The following is a 17,811-nucleotide window of genomic DNA, read 5'->3' on the forward strand; positions in this document are numbered from 1 at the left end:
GTCAGTGTGTTACTGAGGTCAGTGTGTTCCTGAGGTCAGTGTGTTCCTGCGGTCAGTGTGTTACTGTGGTCAGTGTGTTACTGCGGTCAGTGTGTTCCTGCGGTCAGTGTGTTCCTGAGGTCAGTGTGTTCCTGCGGTCAGTGTGTTACTGAGGTCAGTGTGTTCCTGCGGTCAGTGTGTTACTGTGGCCAGTGTGTTACTGGGGTCAGTGTGTTCCTGCGGTCAGTGTGTTCCTGCGGTCAGTGTGTTACTGAGGTCAGTGTGTTCCTGCGGTCAGTGTGTTCCTGCGGTCAGTGTTTTACTGAGGTCAGTGTGTTACTGAGGTCAGTGTATTTCTGCGGTCAGTGTGTTACTGGGGTCAGTGTGTTACTGAGGTCAGTGTGTTACTGCGGTCAGTCTGTTACTGGGGTCAGTGTGTTACTGGGGTCAGTGTGTTCCTGCGGTCAGTGTGTTACTGCGGTTAGTTTGTTCCTGCGGTCAGTGTGTTACTGCGGTCAGTGTGTTACTGCCGTCAGTTTGTTACTGCGGTCAGTGTGTTCCTGCGGTCAGTGTTTACTGAGGTCAGTGTGTTACTGAGGTTAGTGCGTTTCTGTGGTCAGTGTGTTCCTGAGGTCAGTGTGTTCCTGAGGTCAGTGTGTTTCTGTGGTCAGTGTGTTCCTGAGGACAGTGTGTTACTGAGTTAGTGTGTTTCTGTGGTCAGTGTGTTCCTGCGGTCAGTGTGTTCCTGAGGTCAGTGTGTTACTGAGGTTAGTGTGTTTCTGTGGTCAGTGTGTTCCTGCGGTCAGTGTGTTCCTGAGGTCAGTGTGTTACTGTGGTCAGTGTGTTTCTGTGGTCAGTGTGTTCCTGAGGACAGTGTGTTACTGAGGTTAGTGTGTTTCTGTGGTCAGTGTGTTCCTGCGGTCAGTGTGTTACTGAGGTTAGTGTGTTTCTGTGGTCAGTGTGTTCCTGAGGACAGTGTGTTACTGAGGTTAGTGTGTTTCTGTGGTCAGTGTGTTCCTGAGGACAGTGTGTTACTGAGGTTAGTGTGTTTCTGTGGTCAGTGTGTTACTGAGGTCAGTGTGTTCCTGAGGACAGTGTGTTACTGTGGTCAGTGTGTTTCTGTGGTCAGTGTGTTCCTGAGGACAGTGTGTTACTGAGGTTAGTGTGTTTCTGTGGTCAGTGTGTTCCTGCGGTCAGTGTGTTACTGAGGTTAGTGTGTTTCTGTGGTCAGTGTGTTCCTGAGGACAGTGTGTTACTGAGGTTAGTGTGTTTCTGTGGTCAGTGTGTTCCTGAGGACAGTGTGTTACTGAGGTTAGTGTGTTTCTGTGGTCAGTGTGTTCCTGCGGTCAGTGTGTTCCTGAGGTCAGTGTGTTACTGAGGTTAGTGTGTTTCTGTGGTCAGTGTGTTCCTGCGGTCAGTGTGTTCCTGAGGACAGTGTGTTACTGAGGTCAGTGTGTTCCTGAGGTCAGTGTGTTACTGAGGTTAGTGTGTTTCTGTGGTCAGTGTGTTCCTGAGGTCAGTGTGTTCCTGCGGTCAGTGTGTTACTGTGGCCAGTGTGTTACTGCGGTCAGTTTGTTACTGCGATCAGTGTGTTACTGCGGTCAGTGTGTTCCTGAGGTCAGTGTGTTACTGTGGTCAGTGTGTTCCTGCGGTCAGTGTGTTACTGCGGCCAGTGTGTTCCTGAGGTCAGTGTGTTCCTGAGGTCAGTGTGTTCCTGCGGTCAGTGTGTTACTGCGGCCAGTGTTTTACTGCGGTCAGTTTGTTACTGCGGTCTGTGTGTTCCTGAGGTCAGTGTGTTACTGTGGCCAGTGTGTTACTGGGGTCAGTGTTTTACTGCGGTCAGTGTGTTCCTGCGGTCAGTGTGTTACTGCGGTCAGTGTGTTACTGTGGCCAGTGTGTTATTGTGGCCAGTGTGTTACTGAGGTCAGTGTGTTCCTGCGGACAGTGTGTTACTGTGGCCAGTGTGTTCCTGAGGTCAGTGTGTTACTGCGGTCAGTGTGTTACTGCGGTCAGTTTGTTACTGCAGTCAGTGTGTTACTGCCGTCAGTTTGTTACTGCGGTCAGTGTGTTCCTGCGGTCAGTGTGTTACTGAGGTCAGTGTGTTCCTGCGGTCAGTGTGTTACTGCGGTCAGTTTGTTACTGCAGTCAGTGTGTTACTGCCGTCAGTTTCTTACTGCGGTCAGTGTGTTCCTGCGGTCAGTGTGTTACTGAGGTCAGTGTGTTCCTGCGGTCAGTGTGTTACTGCGGTCAGTGTGTTACTTTGGCCAGTGTGTTACTGAGGTCAGTGTGTTCCTGCGGTCAGTGTGTTACTGCGGTCAGTGTGTTACTGTGGCCAGTGTGTTATTGTGGCCAGTGTGTTACTGAGGTCAGTGTGTTCCTGCGGACAGTGTGTTACTGTGGCCAGTGTGTTCCTGAGGTCAGTGTGTTACTGCGGTCAGTGTGTTCCTGCGGTTAGTTTGTTACTGCAGTTAGTTTGTTCCTGCGGTCAGTGTGTTACTGAGGTCAGTGTGTTCCTGCGGTCAGTGTGTTACTGCCGTCAGTTTGTTACTGCGGTCAGTGTGTTCCTGCGGTCAGTGTGTTACTGAGGTCAGTGTGTTCCTGCGGTCAGTGTGTTACTGCGGTCAGTGTGTTACTTTGGCCAGTGTGTTACTGAGGTCAGTGTGTTCCTGCGGTCAGTGTGTTACTGTGGCCAGTGTGTTACTGAGGTCAGTGTGTTCCTGCGGTCAGTGTGTTACTGGGGTCAGTGTGTTGCTGCGGTCAGTGTGTTACTGCGGTCAGTTTGTTACTGCGGTTAGTTTGTTACTGCGGTTAGTTTGTTACTGCGGTCAGTGTGTTCCTGAGGTCAGTGTGTTGCTGCGGTCAGTGTGTTACTGCGGTCAGTTTGTTACTGCGGTTAGTTTGTTACTGCGGTTAGTTTGTTACTGCGGTCAGTGTGTTCCTGCGGTCAGTGTGTTCCTGCGGTCAGTTTGTTACTGCGGTCAGTGTGTTCCTGCGGTCAGTGTGTTACTGCGGCAGTTTGTTACTGCGGTCAGTTTGTTACTGCGGTTAGTTTGTTACTGCGGTCAGTGTGTTACTGCGGTCAGTGTGTTCCTGCGGTCAGTGTGTTACTGCGGCAGTTTGTTACTGCGGTCAGTTTGTTACTGCGGTTAGTTTGTTACTGTGGCCAGTGTGTTACTGCGGCCAGTGTGTTACTGAGGTCAGTGTGTTCCTGCGGTCAGTGTGTTACTGTGGCCAGTGTGTTACTGCGGTCAGTGTGTTACTGTGGCCAGTGTGTTACTGAGGTCAGTGTTTTCCTGAGGTCAGTGTGTTACTGCGGTCAGTTTGTTACTGCGGTCAGTTTGTTACTGTGGTTCATTTGTTACTGCGGTCAGTGTGTTACTGGGGTTAGTTTGTTACTGCGGTCAGTGTGTTACTGGGGTCAGTTTGTTACTGGGGTCAGTTTGTTACTGTGGTTAGTTTGTTACTGCGGTCAGTGTGTTACTGGGGTCAGTTTGTTACTGCGGTCAGTTTGTTACTGTGGTTCATTTGTTACTGCGGTCAGTTTGTTACTGTGGTTAGTTTGTTACTGTGGTCAGTGTGTTCCTGCGGTCAGTGTGTTGCTGCGGTCAGTTTGTTACTGTGGTTAGTTTGTTCCTGTGGTTAGTTTGTTACTGCGGTCAGTTTGTTACTGTGGTTAGTTTGTTACTGCGGTCAGTGTGTTCCTGCGGTCAGTGTGTTGCTGCGGTCAGTTTGTTACTGTGGTTAGTTTGTTACTGCGGTCAGTGTGTTCCTGCGGTCAGTGTGTTGCTGCGGTCAGTGTGTTACTGCGGTCAGTTTGTTACTGTGGTTAGTTTGTTACTGCGGTCAGTGTGTTGCTGCGGTCAGTGTGTTACTGCGGTCAGTTTGTTACTGTGGTTAGTTTGTTACTGCGGTCAGTGTGTTCCTGCGGTCAGTGTGTTGCTGCGGTCAGTTTGTTACTGTGGTTAGTTTGTTACTGCGGTCAGTGTGTTCCTGCGGTCAGTGTGTTGCTGCGGTCAGTTTGTTACTGTGGTCAGTGTGTTCCTGTGGTCAGTGTGTTACTGCGGTCAGTGTGTTACTGCGGTCAGTGTGTTCCTGCGGTCAGTGTGTTGCTGCGGTCAGTGTGTTACTGCGGTCAGTTTGTTACTGTGGTTAGTTTGTTACTGCGGTCAGTGTGTTCCTGCGGTCAGTGTGTTGCTGCGGTCAGTGTGTTACTGCGGTCAGTTTGTTACTGTGGTTAGTTTGTTACTGCGGTCAGTGTGTTCCTGCGGTCAGTGTGTTGCTGCGGTCAGTGTGTTACTGCGGTCAGTTTGTTACTGTGGTTAGTTTGTTACTGCGGTCAGTGTGTTCCTGCGGTCAGTGTGTTGCTGCGGTCAGTGTGTTACTGTGGTCAGTTTGTTACTGTGGTTAGTTTGTTACTGCGGTCAGTGTGTTCCTGCGGTCAGTGTGTTCCTGCGGTCAGTGTGTTGCTGCGGTCAGTGTGTTACTGCGGTCAGTTTGTTACTGTGGTTAGTTTGTTTCTGCGGTCAGTGTGTTCGTAAGGGAGGGACCCAGTCCCTCTGGCATCTTTTGATGAGAGTGCAGGGTGATGCGGGTTGCTGCTACATTTGACTGTCCTCGTGTCCGATTCCAATGTCTGACAAACAAATTGGAAGCAGTGACTGACCGGCTGCATTGCAGGGAACTTCAGCTGTTCTGCTGGACTCAGGACAGAACCGAGTGCACAGAAAGACTCCACCCCTGTTGCCCTTCTTGAAACTGCACAGCTGCTTGTCAGTTTGTTTCGAATTTGATGGAAGTTGACCGTCTCTTTTAAGAGCAAGCAACTTGACCCATAAAATAAACCTTTAGAAAAAGATTTGACTTTGAGCAGACCAGCAAATGGAGCAGTTTTTCATCAGTTGATATTGTTCCAGGATGAGGAAAAACATTTTTTCATGGGAGTGACAGGAACAGGTGAAGTTAGTGCTGGACCTGATTGTGTCGAATCGGTTAACGGACAGTCTCGAGTTTAGTTGAGATTGTTAAACTTGGCGGATACATTTTATTTGTACATTCAATGCACAAGTTTATTGGTCAGCACTCACCAAGCACAGCATCCTCTGGACAGGGATCATTGTCCAATCGCCTCAGGCACCTCTGCTCATTATTATTGTCACACACAAGAGCTGTGACAGTTCCCAGCCACCATCCTGTAGTAGAGGGGGCAAAAATCAAACAAGGTGTGCAGCAGTGAAGAAATCTCATCACGACCAACTCATCAGACTCAACAAAAACCCAAGTACAGTGGAAGTGAGCAATGGTGAGAATGGAGACTGATCTCTGAGCACGTTGAGCAGCTGCCTCAAGCAGAACACAGCCTTTGACACAGGTGAGAGCAAAACAATTCAGCCTGAGGGTCAGTCCCACTGGACCTTGGAACAACAGCAAACAGCTCACACAGCAAGAGCTACAGGACAGGCTGTAGCGAATCAGGCAATATCAGGATATCCTGCAACCTGGAAGATATCCCCATTACAACACCACCAACTAGCAGAATAGATAAAGGAGAACCAGTGGATGTGGTGTATTTGGATTTTCAGAAGGCTTTTGATAAGGTCCCACAAAGGAAGTTAGTAAGCAAAATTAGATCACATGGGATTGGGGGTAACATACTGGCATGGACTGAGATCTGGTTAATGGACAGAAACAGAGAGTAGGAATAAACGGGTCATTTGCAGGTTGGCAGGCTGCGACTAATCGGGTACTGTAGGGATCAGTGCTTGGGCCCCACAATCACAATCTATATCAATGATTTGAATGTGGGGACCAAATGTAATATTTTAATTTGCTGATGACACAAAACTAGGTGGGAATGTGTGTTGTGAGGAGGATGTAGAGGTTTCAAGGGGATTTAGACAGGCTCAGTGAGTGGGCAAGAGCATGGCAGATGGAATATAATTTGGAAAAATGTGAAGTTATCCACTTTGGTAGGAAAAACAAAAATGCAGAGTATTTCTTAAATGGGGAGTGATTGAGAAGTGCTAATGTCCAAAGGGACCTGGATGTCCTTGTTCATAAGTCACTGAAAACTAACATGCGGGTGCAGCAAACAAGTAGGAAGGCAAATGTTGGCCTTTATTGCAAGAGGATTTAATACAGTAGTAGAGAAGTCTTGCTGCAATTGAATAGCGCCTTGGTGAGACCACACCTGGAGTATTGTGTACAGTTTTGGTCTCCTTACCTAAGGAAGGATATTCATGCCATAGAGGGAGTGCAACAGAGATTCACCAGACTGATCCCTGGGATGGCAGGATTGTCCTATGACGAGAGATTGAGGAGACTGGGCCAATATTCTGTAGAGTTCAGAAGAATGAGGTGAGCTCATTGAAGCATACAAAATTCTTTAAGGGCTCGACTGGGTAGATGCAGGAAGGAGGTTTCCCCTGGCTCGGGCGGGGTGGGTCTAGAACCAGGGGACAGAGTCTCAGAATCAGGGGATAGGCCATTTAGGAGGAATTTTTTCACTCAGAGAGGGTGGTGAATTTTGGGAATTTTCTACCCCAGAGGGCTGTGAAGGTTCAGTCATTGAGTATATTCAACAAGTTCAATAGATTTCTAGATATTAAAGCGATCAAGGGATATAGGGGATAGCGTGGAGAAATGCATTGAGGTAGATGGTCAACCATGATCTAGTTGAATGAGGCAGCAGGCTCGAAGGGCGGAATGGCCTACCCCTGCTCCTATTTCCTATGTTCCATCCACCCCCCTCAGGGAAGGATCCCCAACAATCCCCCCCACCCCCGCCCCCCCCAGCATAGCATCTCCCAGATGGCAGCACCATCTATGCTCGAGTCTCCAGACAGAACCCACATATTTGGACAATGGCTAGCAAATGTGAAGCCTGTCCGACCCCTCACTTCACCCCAAGTTACAGGAGGTGCCTGGGATATGGACATCGGGCAGAGAGTTGGTACACCAGGTGTTGGCCTGTCTCCTTGACCCTTCCAATGACATGACTGGAAGCTGGGGCAGGTGGGGCTGGGCAGAGCCAGGGGCTGGGGGAGAGGGGCAGTGGGGGAGAGGGGCTGGAGGAGAGGGGCAGTGGGGGAAGAGAGGAGCAGTGGGGGAGAGGGGCTGGTGGAGAGAGGCAGTGGGGGCGAGGGGCTGGAGAAGGGCAGTGGGGGAGAGGGGCAATGGGGAAGAGGGGCAGTAGGGGAGAGGGGCTGGAGGAAAGGGGCAGTGGGGGAGAGGGGCTTGTGGAGAGAGGCAGTGGGGGAGAGGGGCTGGAGGAGAAGGGCAGTGGGGGAGAGGGGCAGTGGGGGAGAGAGGGGCAGTGGGGGAGAGAGGGGCAGTGGGGGAGAGGGGCTGGAGGAGAGGGGCAGTGGGGGAGAGGGGCTGGAGGAGAGGGGCAGTGGGGGAGAGAGGGGCAGTGGGGGAGAGGGGCTGGAGGAGAGGGGCAGTGGGGGAGAGGGGCTGGAGGAGGCGAGTGGGGGAGAGGGGCAATGGGGAAGAGGGCCAGCGGGGGAGAGAGGGGCAGTGGGGGAGAGAGGCTGGGGAGAGCGGACGGAGGAGAGTGGCAGTGGGGGAGAGAGGGGCAGTGGGGGAGAGAGGGGCAGTGGGGGAGAGGGACAGTGGGGGAGAGGGGCTGGAGGAGAAGGGAAGTGGGGGAGAGGGGCAATGGGGAAGAGGAGCAGTAGGGGAGAGAGGGGCAGTGGGGGAGAGAGGGGCAGTGGGGGAGAGAGGGGCAGTGGGGGAGAGAGGGGCAGTGGGGGGAGGGAGAGGGGCAGTGGGGGAGAGAGGCTGGGGAGAGCGGACGGAGGAGAGGGGCAGTGGGGGAGAGAGGGGCAGTGGGGGAGAGGGGCTGGAGGAGAGGGGCAGTGGGGGAGAGGGGCTGGAGGAGGGCAGTGGGGGAGAGGGGCAATGGGGAAGAGGGGCAGCGGGGGAGAGAGGGGCAGTGGGGGAGAGAGGCTGGGGAGAGCGGACGGAGGAGAGGGGCAGTGGGGGAGAGAGGGGCTGGAGGAGAAGGGCAGTGGGGGAGAGGGGCAATGGGGAAGAGGGGCAGCGGGGGAGAGAGGGGCAGTGGGGGAGAGAGGCTGGGGAGAGCGGACGGAGGAGAGGGGCAGTGGGGGAGAGAGGGGCAATGGGGAAGAGGGGCAGTGGGGGAGAGGGGCTGGAGGAGAGGGGCTGGAGGAAAGAGGGGCTGGAGGAAAGAGGGGCTGGAGGAGAAGGGCAGTGGGGGAGAGGGGCAATGGGGAAGAGGAGCAGTGGGAAGAGGAGCAGTGGGGGAGAGAGGGGCAGTGGGGGAGAGAGGGGCAGTGGGGGAGAGAGGGGCAGTGGGGGAGAGTGGACGGAGGAGAGGGGCAGTGGGGGAGAGGGGGTGGAGGAGATGGGCTGGAGGAGAGGGGCTGGAGGAGAGGGGCAGTGCGGGAGAGGGGCTGGAGGAGAGGGGCAGTGCGGGAGAGGGGCTGGAGGAATGGGGCAGTGCGGGAGAGGGGCTGGAGGAGAAGGGCAGTGGGGGAGAGGGGCAATGGGGAAGAGGGGCAGCAGGGGAGAGGGGCTGGAAAAAGGGGCAGTGGGGGAGAGGGGCTTGTGGAGAGAGGCAGTGGGGGAGAGGGGCTGGAGGAGAAGGGCAGTGGGGGAGAGGGGCAGTGGGGGGAGAGAGGGGCAGTGGGGGTGAGAGGGGCAGTGGGGGAGAGAGGCTGGGGAGAGCGGACGGAGGAGAGGGGCAGTGGGGGAGAGAGGGGCAGTGGGGGAGAGGGGCTGGAGGAGAGGGGCAGTGGGGGAGAGGGGACGGAGGAGAGGGGCAGTGGGGGAGAGAGGGGCAGTGGGGGAGAGAGGGGCAGTGGGGGAGAGGGGCTGGAGGAGAGGGGCAGTGGGGGAGAGGGGCTGGAGGAGAAGGGCAGTGGGGGAGAGGGGCAATGGGGAAGAGGGGCAGCGGGGGAGAGAGGGGCAGCGGGGGAGAGAGGCTGGGGAGAGCGGACGGAGGAGAGGGGCAGTGGGGGAGAGAGGGGCAATGGGGGGAGAGGGGCAGTGGGGGAGAGGGGCTGGAGGAGAGGGGCTGGAGGAAAGAGGGGCTGGAGGAGAAGGGCAGTGGGGGAGAGGGGCAATGGGGAAGAAGAGCAGTGGGGGAGAGAGGGGCAGTGGGGGAGAGAGGGGCAGTGGGGGAGAGTGGACGGAGGAGAGGGGCAGTGGGGAGAGGGGGGTGGAGGAGATGGGCTGGAGGAGAGGGGCTGGAGGAGAGGGGCAGTGCGGGAGAGGGGCTGGAGGAGAGGGGCAGTGCGGGAGAGGGGCTGGAGGAGAAGGGCAGTGGGGGAGAGGGGCTGGAGGAATGGGGCAGTGCGGGAGAGGGGCTGGAGAAGGGCAGTGGGGGAGAGGGGCAATGGGGAAGAGGGGCAGTAGGGGAGAGGGGCAGGAGGAAAGGGGCAGTGGGGGGAGAGGGGCTTGTGGAGAGAGGCAGTGGGGGAGAGGGGCTGGAGGAGAAGGGCAGTGGGGGAGAGGGGCAGTGGGGGAGAGAGGGGCAGTGGGGGTGAGAGGGGCAGTGGGGGAGAGAGGCTGGGGAGAGCGGACGGAGGAGAGGGGCAGTGGGGGAGAGAGGGGCAGTGGGGGAGAGGGGCTGGAGGAGAGGGGCAGTGGGGGAGAGGGGACGGAGGAGAGGGGCAGTGGGGGAGAGAGGGGCAGTGGGGGAGAAGGGCTGGAGGAGAGGGGCAGTGGGGGAGAGGGCTGGAGGAGAAGGGCAGTGGGGGAGAGGGGCAATGGGGAAGAGGAGCAGTGGGGGAGAGAGGGGCAGTGGGGGAGAGAGGGGCAGTGGGGGAGAGAGGGGCAGTGGGGGAGAGAGGCTGGGGAGAGCGGACGGAGGAGAGGGGCAGTGGGGGAGAGAGGGGCAGTGGGGGAGAGGGGCTGCAGGAGAAGGGCAGTGGGGGAGAGGGGCAATGGGGAAGAGGGGCAGCGGGGGGAGAGAGTGGCAGTGGGGGAGAGAGGCTGGGGAGAGCGGACGGAGGAGAGGGGCAGTGGGGGAGAGAGGGGCAGTGGGGGAGAGGGGCAGTGGGGGAGAGGGGCTGGAGGAGGGAGGCAGTGGGGGAGAGGGGCTGGAGGAGAAGGGCAGTGGGGGAGAGGGGCAATGGGGAAGAGGGGCAGCGGGGGAGAGAGGGGCAGTGGGGGAGAGAGGCTGGGGAGAGCGGACGGAGGAGAGGGGCAGTGGGGGAGAGAGGGGCAATGGGGGAGAGGGGCAGTGGGGGAGAGGGGCTGGAGGAGAGGGGCTGGAGGAGAGGGGCAGTGGGAAAGAGGGGCTGGAGGAGAAGGGCAGTGGGGGAGAGGGGCAATGGGGAAGAGGAGCAGTGGGGGAGAGAGGGGCAGTGGGGGAGAGAGGGGCAGTGGGGGAGAGAGGGGCAGTGGGGGAGAGTGGACGGAGGAGAGGGGCAGTGGGGGAGAGGGGGTGGAGGAGATGGGCTGGAGGAGAGGGGCTGGAGGAGAGGGGCAGTGCGGGAGAGGGGCTGGAGGAGAGGGGCAGTGCGGGAGAGGGGCTGGAGGAGAAGGGCAGTGGGGGAGAGGGGCTGGAGGAATGGGGCAGTGCGGGAGAGGGGCTGGAGGAGAAGGGCAGTGGGGGAGAGGGGCAATGGGGAAGAGGGGCAGTAGGGGAGAGGGGCTGGAGGAAAGGGGCATTGGGAGAGAGGGGCTTGTGGAGAGAGGCAGTGGGGGAGAGGGGCTGGAGGAGAAGGGCAGTGGGGGAGAGAGGGGCAGTGGGGGTGAGAGGGGCAGTGGGGGAGAGAGGCTGGGGAGAGCGGACGGAGGAGAGGGGCAGTGGGGGAGAGAGGGGCAGTGGGGGAGAGGGGCTGGAGGAGAGGGGCAGTGGGGGAGAGGGGACGGAGGAGAGGGCAGTGGAGGAGAGAGGGGCAGTGGGGGAGAGGGGCTGGAGGAGAGGGGCAGTGGGGGAGAGGGGCTGGAGGAGAAGGGCAGTGGGGGAGAGGGGCAATGGGGAAGAGGGGCAGCGGGGGAGAGAGGGGCAGTGGGGGATAGAGGCTGGGGAGAGCGGACGGAGGAGAGGGGCAGTGGGGAGAGAGGGGCAGTGGGGGAGAGAGGGGCAGTGGGGGAGAAGGGCTGGAGGAGAGGGGCAGTGGGGGAGAGGGGCTGCAGGAGAAGGGCAGTGGGGGAGAGGGGCAATGGGGAAGAGGAGCAGTAGGGGAGAGAGGGGCAGTGGGGGAGAGAGGGGCAGTGGGGAGAGAGGGGCAGTGGGGGGGGGAGAGGGGCAGTGGGGGAGAGAGGCTGGGGAGAGCGGACGGAGGAGAGGGGCAGTGGGGGAGAGAGGGGCAGTGGGGAGAGGGCTGGAGAGGGCAGGGGGAGAGGGGGAGAGGGGCAGTGGGGAGAGGAGGAGAAGGGCAGTGGGGGAGAGGGGCAATGGGGAAGAGGGGCAGCGGGGGAGAGAGGGGCAGTGGGGGAGAGAGGCTGGGGAGAGCGGACGGAGGAGAGGGGCAGTGGGGGAGAGAGGGGCAGTGGGGGAGAGGGCAGTGGGGGAGAGGGGCTGGAGGAGAGGGGCAGTGGGGGAGAGGGGCTGGAGGAGAAGGGCAGTGGGGGAGAGGGGCAATGGGGAAGAGGGGCAGCGGGGGAGAGAGGGGCAGTGGGGGAGAGAGGCTGGGGAGAGCGGACGGAGGAGAGGGGCAGTGGGGGAGAGAGGGGCAATGGGGGAGAGGGGCAGTGGGGAGAGGGGCTGGAGGAGAGGGGCAGTGGGAAAGAGGGGCTGGAGGAGAAGGGCAGTGGGGGAGAGGGGCAATGGGGAAGAGGAGCAGTGGGGGAGAGAGGGGCAGTGGGGGAGAGAGGGGCAGTGGGGGAGAGAGGGGGCAGTGGGGGAGAGTGGACGGAGGAGAGGGGCAGTGGGGGAGAGGGGGTGGAGGAGATGGGCTGGAGGAGAGGGGCTGGAGGAGAGGGGCAGTGCGGGAGAGGGGCTGGAGGAGAGGGGCAGTGCGGGAGAGGGGCTGGAGGAGAAGGGCAGTGGGGGAGAGGGGCTGGAGGAATGGGGCAGTGCGGGTGAGGGGCTGGAGGAGAAGGGCAGTGGGGGAGAGGGGCAATGGGGAAGAGGGGCAGTAGGGGAGAGGGGCTGGAGGAAAGGGGCTGTGGGGGAGAGGGGCTTGTGGAGAGAGGCAGTGGGGGAGAGGGGCTGGAGGAGAAGGGCAGTGGGGGAGAGGGCAGTGGGGGAGAGAGGGGCAGTGGGGGTGAGAGGGGCAGTGGGGGAGAGAGGCTGGGGAGAGCGGACGGAGGAGAGGGGCAGTGGGGAGAGAGGGGCAGTGGGGGAGAGGGGCTGGAGGAGAGGGGCAGTGGGGGAGAGGGGACGGAGGAGAGGGGCAGTGGGGGAGAGAGGGGCAGTGGGGGAGAGGGGCAGGAGGAGAGGGGCAGTGGGGGAGAGGGGCTGGAGGAGAAGGGCAGTGGGGGAGAGGGGCAATGGGGAAGAGGGGCAGCGGGGGAGAGAGGGGCAGTGGGGGAGAGAGGCTGGGGAGAGCGGACGGAGGAGAGGGGCAGTGGGGGAGAGAGGGGCAGTGGGGGAGAGAGGGGCAGTGGGGGAGAAGGGCTGGAGGAGAGGGGGCAGTGGGGGAGAGGGGCTGGAGGAGAAGGGCAGTGGGGGAGAGGGGCAATGGGGAAGAGGAGCAGTAGGGGAGAGAGGGGCAGTGGGGAGAGAGGGGCAGTGGGGGAGAGAGGGGCAGTGGGGGAGAGAGGGGCAGTGGGGGGGTGAGAGGGGCAGTGGGGGAGAGAGGCTGGGGAGAGCGGACGGAGGAGAGGGGCAGTGGGGGAGAGAGGGGCAGTGGGGGAGAGGGGCAGTGGGGGAGAGGGGCTGGAGGAGAGGGGCAATGGGGAAGAGGGGCAGCGGGGGAGAGAGGGGCAGCGGGGGAGAGAGGGGCAGTGGGGGAGAGAGGCTGGGGAGAGCGGACGGAGGAGAGGGGCAGTGGGGGAGAGAGGGGCAGTGGGGGAGAGGGGCAGTGGGGGAGAGGGGGAGAGGGGCTGGAGGAGAAGGGCAGTGGGGGAGAGGGGCAATGGGGAAGAGGGGCAGCGGGGGAGAGAGGGGCAGTGGGGGAGAGAGGCTGGGGAGAGCGGACGGAGGAGAGGGGCAGTGGGGGAGAGGGGCTGGAGGAGAGGGGCTGGAGGAGAGGGGCAGTGGGAAAGAGGGGCTGGAGGAGAAGGGCAGTGGGGGAGAGGGGCAATGGGGAAGAGGAGCAGTGGGGGAGAGAGGGGCAGTGGGGGAGAGAGGGGCAGTGGGGGAGAGAGGGGCAGTGGGGGAGAGTGGACGGAGGAGAGGGGCAGTGGGGGAGAGGGGGTGGAGGAGATGGGCTGGAGGAGAGGGGCTGGAGGAGAGGGGCAGTGCGGGAGAGGGGCTGGAGGAGAGGGGCAGTGCGGGAGAGGGGCTGGAGGAGAAGGGCAGTGGGGAGAGGGGCTGGAGGAATGGGGCAGTGCGGGAGAGGGGCTGGAGGAGAAGGGCAGTGGGGGAGAGGGGCAATGGGGAAGAGGGGCAATGGGGAAGAGGGGCTGGAGGAAAGGGGCTGTGGGGGAGAGACGCTGGTGGAGAGAGGCAGTGGGGGAGAAGGGCAGTGGGAGAGAAGGGCAATGGGAAAGAGGGGCAGTGGGGGAGAGGGGCAGTGGGGGAGAGGGGCAGTGGGGGAGAGGGGCAGTGGGGGAAGAGGGGCTGGAGGAGGAGAGGAGCTGGAGGAGAGGGGCAATGGGGGAAGAGGGGCAGTAGGGGATAGGGGCTGGAGGAGAGGGACAGTGGGGGAGAGGGGCTGGTGGAGAGAGGCAGTGGGGGAGAGGGGCAATGGGGAAGAGGGGCAGTAGGGGAGAGGGGCTGGAGTAGAGGGACAGTGGGGGAGAGTGGCTGGTGGAGAGAGGCAGTGGGGGAGAGGGGCAATGGGGAAGAGGGGCAGTAGAGGAGAGGGGCTGGTGGAGAGAGGCAGTGGGGGAGAGGGGCTGGTGGAGAGAGGACAGTGGGGGAGAAGGGCAGTGGGGAAGAGGGGCAGTGGGGGAGAGAGGGGCAGTGGGGGAGAGAGGGGCTGGGGGTGGGAGGGGCTGGAGTAGAAGAGCAGTGGGGGAGAAGGGCAGTGGGGAAGAGGGGCAGAGGGGGAGAGTGGGGCAGTGGGGGAGAGAGGGGCAGTGGTGGAGAGGGGCTGGAGGAGAGGGGCAGTGGGGGTGAGGGGCAGTGGGGGAGAGGGGCTGGAGGAGAAGAGCAGTGGAGGAGAGGGGCAATGGGGAAGAGGGGCAGCGGGGGAGAGAGGGGCAGTGGGGGAGAGAGGCTGGGGAGAGCGGACGGAGGAGAGGGGCAGTGGGGGAGAGAGGGGCAGTGGGGGAGAGAGGGGCAGTGGGGGAGAGGGGCAGTGGGGGAGAGGGGCTGGAGGAGAGGGGCAGTGGGGGAGAGGGGCTGGAGGAGAAGGGCAGTGGGGGAGAGGGGCAATGGGGAAGAGGGGCAGCGGGGGAGAGAGGGGCAGTGGGGGAGAGAGGCTGGGGAGAGCGGACGGAGGAGAGGGGCAGTGGGGGAGAGAGGGGCAGTGGGGGAGAGGGGCTGGAGGAGAGGGGCAGTGGGAAAGAGGGGCTGGAGGAGAAGGGCAGTGGGGGAGAGGGGCAATGGGGAAGAGGAGCAGTGGGGGAGAGAGGGGCAGTGGGGGAGAGAGGGGCAGTGGGGGAGAGTGGACGGAGGAGAGGGGCAGTGGGGGAGAGGGGGTGGAGGAGATGGGCTGGAGGAGAGGGGCTGGAGGAGAGGGGCAGTGCGGGAGAGGGGCTGGAGGAGAAGAGCAGTGGGGGAGAGGGGCTGGAGGAGAGGGGCTGGAGGAGAGGGGCTGGAGGAGAGGGGCAGTGCGGGAGAGGGGCTGGAGGAGAAGGGCAGTGGGGGAGAGGGGCAATGGGGAAGAGGGGCAATGGGGAAGAGGGGCAGTAGAGGAGAGGGGCTGGTGGAGAGAGGCAGTGGGGGAGAGGGGCTGGAGGAGAGGGGCAGTGGGGGAGAAGGGCTGGTGGAGAGAGGCAGTGGGGGAGAGGGGCTGGTGGAGAGAGGCAGTGGGGAAGGGCAGTGGGGGAGAAGGGCAATGGGAAAGAGGGGCAGTGGGGGAGAGGGGCTGGAGGAGAGGGGCAGTGGGGGAGAGGGGCAGTGGGGGAGAGGGGCTGGAGGAGAGGGAGAGGAGAGGGGCTGGTGGAGAGAGGCAGTGGAGGAGAGGGGCTGGTGGAGAGAGGCAGTGGGGGAGAAGGGCAGTGGGGAAGAGGGTCAGTGGGGGAGAGAGGGGCTGGGGGGGAGAGAGGGGCTGGGGGGGAGAGAGGGGCAGTGGGGGAGAGAGGGGCAGTGGGGGAGCGGGTGGGGGAGAGGGGCAGTGGGGGAGAGGGGCAGTGGTGGAGAGGGGCTGGAGGAGAGGGGCAGTGGAGGAGAGGGGCGGGGCAGGGGGTGAGGGCGGGAGAGGGGCGGGGCAGAGGGTGAGGGGTGGGGTGGGGGGGTGAGGGCGGGAGAGGGGCGGGGCAGGGGAGAGGGCGGGAGAGGGGCGGGGCGGGGCAGGGAGAGAGGGCGGGAGAGGGGCGGGGCAGGGGGAGAGGGTGGGAGAGGGGTGGGGCGGGGGGGGTGAGGGCAGAGAGGGGTGGGGCGGGGGGGGGTGAGGGTGGGAGAGGGGCGGGGCAGGGGTGTCTAATCTCCTGTGGGAGTGGCACGTGCAGGGTTGAACCTTTTTGCAGAAACTCCTGTTGGCGTCACCTCTGCCCAAGCCTTCCAGCAATCCCGTGTGTGAATGAGATCACATGGGAATGGAGCTGCATGGCAAACAATCATTGGACACTGGCTCCAGTTCACAACATCCCATGACTAGATCAAAGGAAGAGGGACTGCAGTCTTTCAGCAACACCAAGAACCAAATTAGCATTTAATTTTATAAGAATTTTTTTGATTTGGATTAATTGCCACTTTAATGTCAGTGCCTCCTTAAAAGGCAAACTCTTAATGACATCATCATCCAGACTGAACCGTTATAAAAGAGGGACAGCAGTCGTTACCATTGCTCCCTGATTCCTGCTCAGTGGATCCAGCCAGTTCCTCATCAACGGCGTTTCCCTGGAAACAGACAGGACAGTGACAGGATTGGATCATCGCCAGCCTCCTCCCAACCCCCAACTGCAATTCCTGAAATACGCAAATCCCGCATCCCAAAAATCCCAATCCAACGCCCCCAGTCCAATCCAAGCCAAGCTGTTCCAGTACAGCTACAACACTGGCATCTACCCTGCAATGTAGAAAATTGCCCAGGTATGTCCTGTACACAAAAAGCAGGACAAGCACAACCCGGCCAATTACCGCCCCATCAGTCTACTCTCAATCATCAGTAAAGTGATGGAAGGTGTCATCAACAGTGCTATCAAGCGGCACTTGCTTAGCAACAACCTGCTCAGTGATGCTCAGTTTGGGTTCCGCCAGGGCCACTCAGCTCCTGACCTCATGACAGCCTTGGTTCAAACATGAACAAAAGAGCTAAACTCAAGAGGTGAGGTGAGAGTGACTGCCCTTGATATTAAGGCAGCATTTGACCGAGTATGGCATCAAAGAGCCCTAGCAAAACTGGAGTCAATGGGAATCGGGGGAAAACCCTCCCCTGGTTGGAGTCATACCTAGTGCAAAGGAAGATGGTTGTGGTTGTTGGAGGTCAATCATCTCAGCTCCAATCGACACTGTCTACAAACATTCACTCCCTCCACCACCGACGCACAGTGGCAGCAGTGTGTACCATCTACAAGATGCACTGTAACAATGCACCAAGGCTTCTTAGACAGCACCTTCCAAACCCACGACCTCTACCAACTAGAAGGACAAGGGCAGCAAATGCATGGGAAGACCACCACCTGCAAGTACCCCTCCAAGTCACACACCATCCTGACTTGGAACTATATCGCCGTTCCTTCACTGTCGCTGGGTCAAAATCCTGGAACTCCCGTCCTAACAGCACTGTGGGTGTACCTACCCCACATGGACTGCAGTGGTTCAAGAAGGCAGCTCACCACCACCTTCTCAAGGGCAATTAGGGATGGGCAATAAATGCTGGCCTGGCCAGTGACGCCCACATCCCACGAATGAATAAAAAAAAAACCCAATCCAACCCCCCTAATCTAACAACCCCATTCCAACCACCCCAATCCAACCCCCCCAATTCATCCCCCATTCCAACCCCCCCAATCCAACCACCTTCCAACCCCCCCTCAATCCAACCCCCCCAATCCAACCCCCCAAACCAACTCACCTTCGAACCCCCCCAATCCAACCACTTTCCAACTCCCCCAATCCAACTCTCCCCTTACAACCCCCCCAATCCAACCCCCTTCCAACCCCCCCCAATCCAACAGCCCCAATCCAAGTCCCCCAACCCAACCCCCCCAATGCAACTCCCCCCTAATCCAACCCCCCTAATCTAACAACCCCATTCCAACCCCTCCAATTCATCCCCCATTCCAACCCCCCCATTCCAAAACCCCCCACCAACTCCACCCAAACCAACCCCCCAATCCAACTCTCCCCTTCCAACACCCCCAATCCAAGTCCCCCCAATCCAACCCCCCCCAATCCAACCCCCCCCATACCAAGTCCCCCCAATTCATCCCCCATTCCAACCCCCAAATACAACCCCCCCAATCCAACCACCTTCCAACCCCCCCTAAATCCAGCCCCCCCAATCCAACATCCCCATTCCAACCCCCCCAATCCAAATCCTCCATTCCAACCCCCCCATTCCAAAACTCCCCACCAACTCCACCCAAACCGACCCCCCAATCCAACTCCCCCAATCCAACCACCCCCTCATTCCACCCCCCCATTCCAACCCCCGGCCCATTCCAACCCCCCCAATCCAACTCCCATTCCAACCCCCC

General features: G+C 60.0%; 1 protein-coding gene across 1 annotated transcript in view; it reads right to left on the reverse strand.

Annotated features, from left to right (window-relative positions):
• The window catches only part of LOC137365572 (E3 ubiquitin ligase RNF157-like), a 455,910-nt gene that overhangs the window by 131,769 nt on the left and 306,330 nt on the right, over nt 1-17,811 (reverse strand). The window contains exons 17-18 of the mRNA XM_068027950.1: nt 15,952-16,009; nt 5,064-5,168 (exon numbers count right to left, since the gene is read on the reverse strand). Coding sequence (XP_067884051.1) covers nt 5,064-5,168; nt 15,952-16,009 — 163 coding nt within the window. The remainder of the gene's footprint in view (nt 1-5,063; nt 5,169-15,951; nt 16,010-17,811) is intronic.

This window comes from Heterodontus francisci, unplaced genomic scaffold (genome assembly GCF_036365525.1).
Source record: "Heterodontus francisci isolate sHetFra1 unplaced genomic scaffold, sHetFra1.hap1 HAP1_SCAFFOLD_405, whole genome shotgun sequence".
In the NCBI taxonomy this organism is placed as follows: Eukaryota; Metazoa; Chordata; class Chondrichthyes; order Heterodontiformes; family Heterodontidae; genus Heterodontus; species Heterodontus francisci.